The following is a 4,891-nucleotide window of genomic DNA, read 5'->3' on the forward strand; positions in this document are numbered from 1 at the left end:
ATAGACTTTGAAGACAAACTTATGGCTACCAAAGGAGAAATGTGGCAGGGAGGGATAAATTAGGAGTTTAGGATTGATATATACACTCTACTATATATATAAACAGATAATCAACAAGGATCTCCTATATAGCCCAGGGAAATCTACTCAATACTCTGTAATAACCTATTTGGGAAAAGAATCTGAAAGTAATGGATGTATGTTTATGTATAACTGAATCACTTGCTGTGGACCTGAAACTAACATAACATTGCAAATCAACTATACTCCAATATAAAATTAAAATTAATATTAATTTAAAAATAATAAAATACATTCAAGCCTTTCCAATCTGACCAGATCTTTTTTCTCTTAATGGTCACTCTGAATCCCACACTGTCATCATCTGACTCTATGCTGTGCACAGAATAAGGATGCTGGAATCAGGAAAATCAGCTTAGAATTTCAACCACAGGTGTGTGGGAAGTCACTTTACCCCTTGGAGTCTGTTTCTCTAGATTTAAAATGAAAATAGCTTTCATATCTTTCAGGAATTTCAAAGGAATAGCTATACTCTCTCAAAAGTGAATGGCTTCTCATTCTGACAGAGTGGTTGCTAGTTTTATTTTTATCCCCCAACTCCCTGGGTTTTGAATACTCCCTCAAGTACTCTACATTGAAAGAAATCCAAGGACTAACTTCTGAAATTCTCAATTTTTTACTCCCATTGAAAGCTGATGCTGACATTTAAGTCCTTAACTGTATTATATTAAGCAATACAGTCAATAATTTTAGTTTCATTTCCTAGAAAAACTGAAAAGTCAGTTTATCTTAATTTGTGGTTTTCAATTCTCTTTACATTTCTGTGTGTGAATAGAGGTCTGCGTGTTGGCTGTGTGTCTCTGATTGAAATTGTGTGTGATTTTGTGATACACATCTACAACTGGTAGACATCCAATCCAATAGTTGATACTGAACACAGATCTCTTATCTCTGTGCCTCTAATTCTCATGTCTGACTGAAAATGTATGCATAGGGCTATCAAGCTTATTTTCTACTGTATTATTATGGTAGGACTATGTGATATCCTCCATGTGTTCTAGTCTGACTTTAGAATTCAACTATACATCTCATGAACTTTATTTTTCCTTGTGTCATTCTGGGGATTGATATATGCTTATGTGAACACTGTGGGAATTGACTCACCCATTCTGCCCAGCATCCTTCCTCCTTCCCTAAACCTTTAATCTCACTCCAACACTGATATTACAGAAAGGAGGGCTTGTTTTAGCAAAGACCCTCCATCCAACCTTCTTCTCCAGTTGTGGCTTTTTTCAGGAGCATCTCACCTCCCTGTGTTTTGCCTACAGAAATAATATGAGATGCAAGGACCACACACTTGTTAATAGCTGGGTACATGAGTTTGAGTAAACTCCTGGAGTTGGTGATGGACAGGGAGGCCTGGCATGCTGGGATTCACGGGGTTGCAAAGAGTTGGACAAGACTGAGTGACTGAACTGAACTGACAGGGATCTAGCTATGGCTTTACTCTGGGCTGATGTCTTGTGGATGTAGCACAGGACTGTTCTTCATAGTCTCCTATCTCTGACCAAAGTTCAGCTTTCACAGACAATAACTAACAGACGGAGGATTCTGCAGCCCTGGGTGCAAACTCTACTCCTGGAAGTTCTTCTAGGCATTTGTTGGGGGGGGAGGGGGAGCGAAATCTGTTGTTTTAATAGTATTCTAATGATAGAATGCAATAGTTCCTAGAGGGAAAAATTAATTTATAGAAACCAGTAGCTGCTACCAGCCTGGAGGTAGCAAGGTCCAGCTCCCAGGAGAACTGCCAACATTACTATTAAGGCCTGTCATTCCATTGAGGTGGATAGCAAAGGAGAAGCCCTAACTGAAAGGCAAGTTAAACAACTTTTCTGCAATATCAGGAGACGACCTCAAGACAGAGAAACATTGTCAAAGAATAGGTGGCTTTCAGAGTCTGTGAAGAAACCCATGGCTTCCCAGGAGAGCAAACATCAGGATTCCTTCAGAATCACCATGGAATTGGAATTGTGGTGATGATAGTAATATTGGTGGAAAACTGCATTGCCCATTGAACAGGATTAGATACTAAAAAGAACTCAGGATTTGCCCCTATTCTGAGGTTACGGTTATGAGAATAGGTGAGGCCCAGACCCAAATCCATCCCTCCCCCAAACAACATTCTCTTTGCCCACCTGCTCCAAAATTGACACAACACACAAGATCCACGAATCCTTTTTAATGTAGAACAGGCTTGGGAGGTGGGGGGAGGCTGTATAAGTATGCACGTGATCTGAGGAGGAGAAATTCCCCAAATAAGCTACTCCCCCTCCCTCTCTTTCCCTTTCCTTTCCCCCCTCCTCTCCATGGGATGGTGCATTGGCACATCAGCTGGAGGCACCTAGGCCTCCGGTTTCCCCAGAAGCCTCTCAATGGCAGCACGAATGTCTCCTCCTGTGGCCATGAGGGCCTGAAGATTGGCATCTTGATTAGCAAAGCCCATGGCCTTCAGATGCTCCAGTTCTTGCGGGTAGCGGTCTTCAGCGAGGGGACATGAGGACGATGAGGACTGGGTAAACTGAGGGCAGGCATTGGCCAGAGCGTAGAGGAGCTGAAGAACAGCCAGGGTGGGCTGCCCAGGGTCTGCTCTGTGACCCTGTCCTCTGCCCCTAGTTTCAGAATATCCTCTGGCCCCATGCAGTCTACCTGGACACCATAAACATGGTCCCAATCCAGGTACCTCCCTGGACAGTACCTGCAGGCCCTTATCTATCTGGATCAATGCCTGCAGTGCCCGGGGGTTGGTGAGAATGGGAAGGAGTGGCATGTGATGTCGCAGGGGGGTGCCTGTTGCCAGCTGGTGTAGCAGAGCTGGATTCTGCTGCAGGACATGTAAGGCTCTGCGCAAGACAGAGGTTGATGGTCTCAGCTGACTTGCTGTAGTGGCTTTCCTGATGGACTGCTGGCTCTCCTGGGAGGGAAGATCCTGGCCTGAGTATAAGTCTGATAGTTCAGTCCTACAAACTGTATTGGCCTGGTTTGAAATTACACCCCTGGCTTGAGCAGCTGCTCCTGCACTGACTTCCTGTGCCAATGGCCTGGTAGGTGCGGAGACTGTGGGTGCCGTGGTGGTGATGTTAGTACAACTGTGAGGATTGATGCCCCCTCTGCCAGGCTCTGAATCTGGGCTGTGGCCTTTGGAGGCAACCAGAGGGGCCAGAGTGGACAGCATGAGATGCTGGATATCAGAGCAGACCGGACACATAGCATTGTCACCACCTGGCACTGCCTTCAAGGCTTCCAGCCCCCACTTGTCCACCTGCAGGAGTTCCTGTTGCCGGGCCGGGTTCTGCAAGTTTTCCAGAGCCTTAAGAGCTGGCTCAGGTTTCGGTACTGGCCTTGAGGATTCAGGAGCATAGCTGGCATTGACTGGTTTCTCACTCGCCAGACCTTGAACCACAGGCTCTTCCAATGATGACCCCATGGACTCAGGCACAACCATGACGAGTTGAGCCAGCTGGCCAAAGAAGTCAGCTAATTCAGGAGAGGTCCGGGCCAGCTGGCCCAGCCTGGCTAGCATCCTAGCACTCTTTGAGGTGGATGGATCTGGACGATGGGTGCAGTGGCCAGCAGGGCTGGGCAGAGTGCTGGGGCCGGGCAGAATGCCTTTCCCATGGCTCCTCACCACCAGGTGGACCGTGGTGCCATCAAGGATGCCTCGTTGGCTCAGTATGTCTTGATCCCGGAGGATCTTTCCAGTGAAGATGAGCACTAGTCTGTCAGTATCACAGTGAAGGCGTTTGGAGATCTGCTTCTTAAAGTCGCAGATGCTGCTATTTTCTGCCAGCATGAATTCCTGGCTGTCTTGTGGGGTCTTGACAGACACTCTGATGATACGTGATGGTGGCTCCCGACCAGACACCAGCCGACTGTCCCCTGCTTCTTCCCTAGCCCGTGACATATTTCCTCGAGAGCAGAATTCAGGGCCCCCTGCGGACCTTAGAAATCTAGATGTAGCACTGAGCACGCCTGAGCGCAGGGACCAGTAGGTGGCCCGTGATGTCCTCTCACCCAAGTCCTGTGGACACCACCTCCAAGTGTAGTCCCCGAGCCACCCGGCTCCCACGGGGTGGGAGCTGCCCTCTCCGGAACCAGCCTCAGGGCAGATGATGTCAGTGATGAGGTCACAGTTGAGAGGTAGACCTGAATGGGGGAAGGGTGGTAGTCTCTACCACCTGTCTAAAGTTGACTTCCTATCAGATTTGATCTAAAAAACAGTAGAAAAAATTTAAATGTTCCTGTCTAAAAGCAGGACTTCCCAGGTGGCACAAGTGGTAAAGAACCTTCCTGCCAATGCAGGAGACATAAGAGATGTGCGTTTGATCCCTGGGTGGGGAAGATCCCCTGGAGGAGGAAATGGCAACCCACTCCAGTATTCTTGCCTGGAAAACTCCCATGGACCGAAGAGCCTGGAGGGCTACGGTCCATAGGGTTGGAAAGAGTCAAACACAACTGAAGCGACTTAGCATGCAGCACGTCTAAAAACATATTTTATGCCAACCTATCTCACTATAGAAAATCTGGAGTTTGATAGATGAATAAAGCTCAGCCAAAAAGCTACTAGTCTAATTACTAACTTAGGAAGTCCTAGTTACCTATCTTGTACTAGGGCTTCCCAGGTAGCACAGTAGTAAAGAATTCACCTGCCAATACTGGAGACAAAAGAGATGCGGCTTCAGTCCCTAAGTCAGGAAGATATCCGGGAATAGGAAATGACAACCCACAAACCACTGTTCTTCCCTGGAAAACCCCAGGGACAGAGGAGCCTGATGGGCTACACAGTCCATGGAGTTGTCAAGAGTTGGACAAG

The 4,891-nt window shown here is 47.1% G+C and overlaps 1 protein-coding gene across 1 annotated transcript; it reads right to left on the minus strand.

Annotated features, from left to right (window-relative positions):
• Window positions 1-2,422: 2,422 nt before the first annotated feature.
• Window positions 2,423-4,140, minus strand: LOC136174434 (ubiquilin-1-like). The gene has a single exon (XM_065944629.1). The coding sequence runs from the start codon at window positions 3,980-3,982 to the stop codon at window positions 2,423-2,425; it is 1,560 nt and encodes a 519-aa protein (XP_065800701.1). The 5' UTR covers window positions 3,983-4,140.
• Between the last annotated feature and the right edge of the window lie 751 nt (window positions 4,141-4,891).

This window comes from Muntiacus reevesi, chromosome 9, assembly GCF_963930625.1.
Source record: "Muntiacus reevesi chromosome 9, mMunRee1.1, whole genome shotgun sequence".
Classification (NCBI taxonomy): Eukaryota; Metazoa; Chordata; class Mammalia; order Artiodactyla; family Cervidae; genus Muntiacus; species Muntiacus reevesi.

Bases quoted from the DNA above. Each gene is read 5' to 3' on its own strand.
- LOC136174434 (XM_065944629.1), bottom strand. From the start codon at position 3,982: ATGTCACGGGCTAGGGAAGAAGCAGGGGACAGTCGGCTGGTGTCTGGT.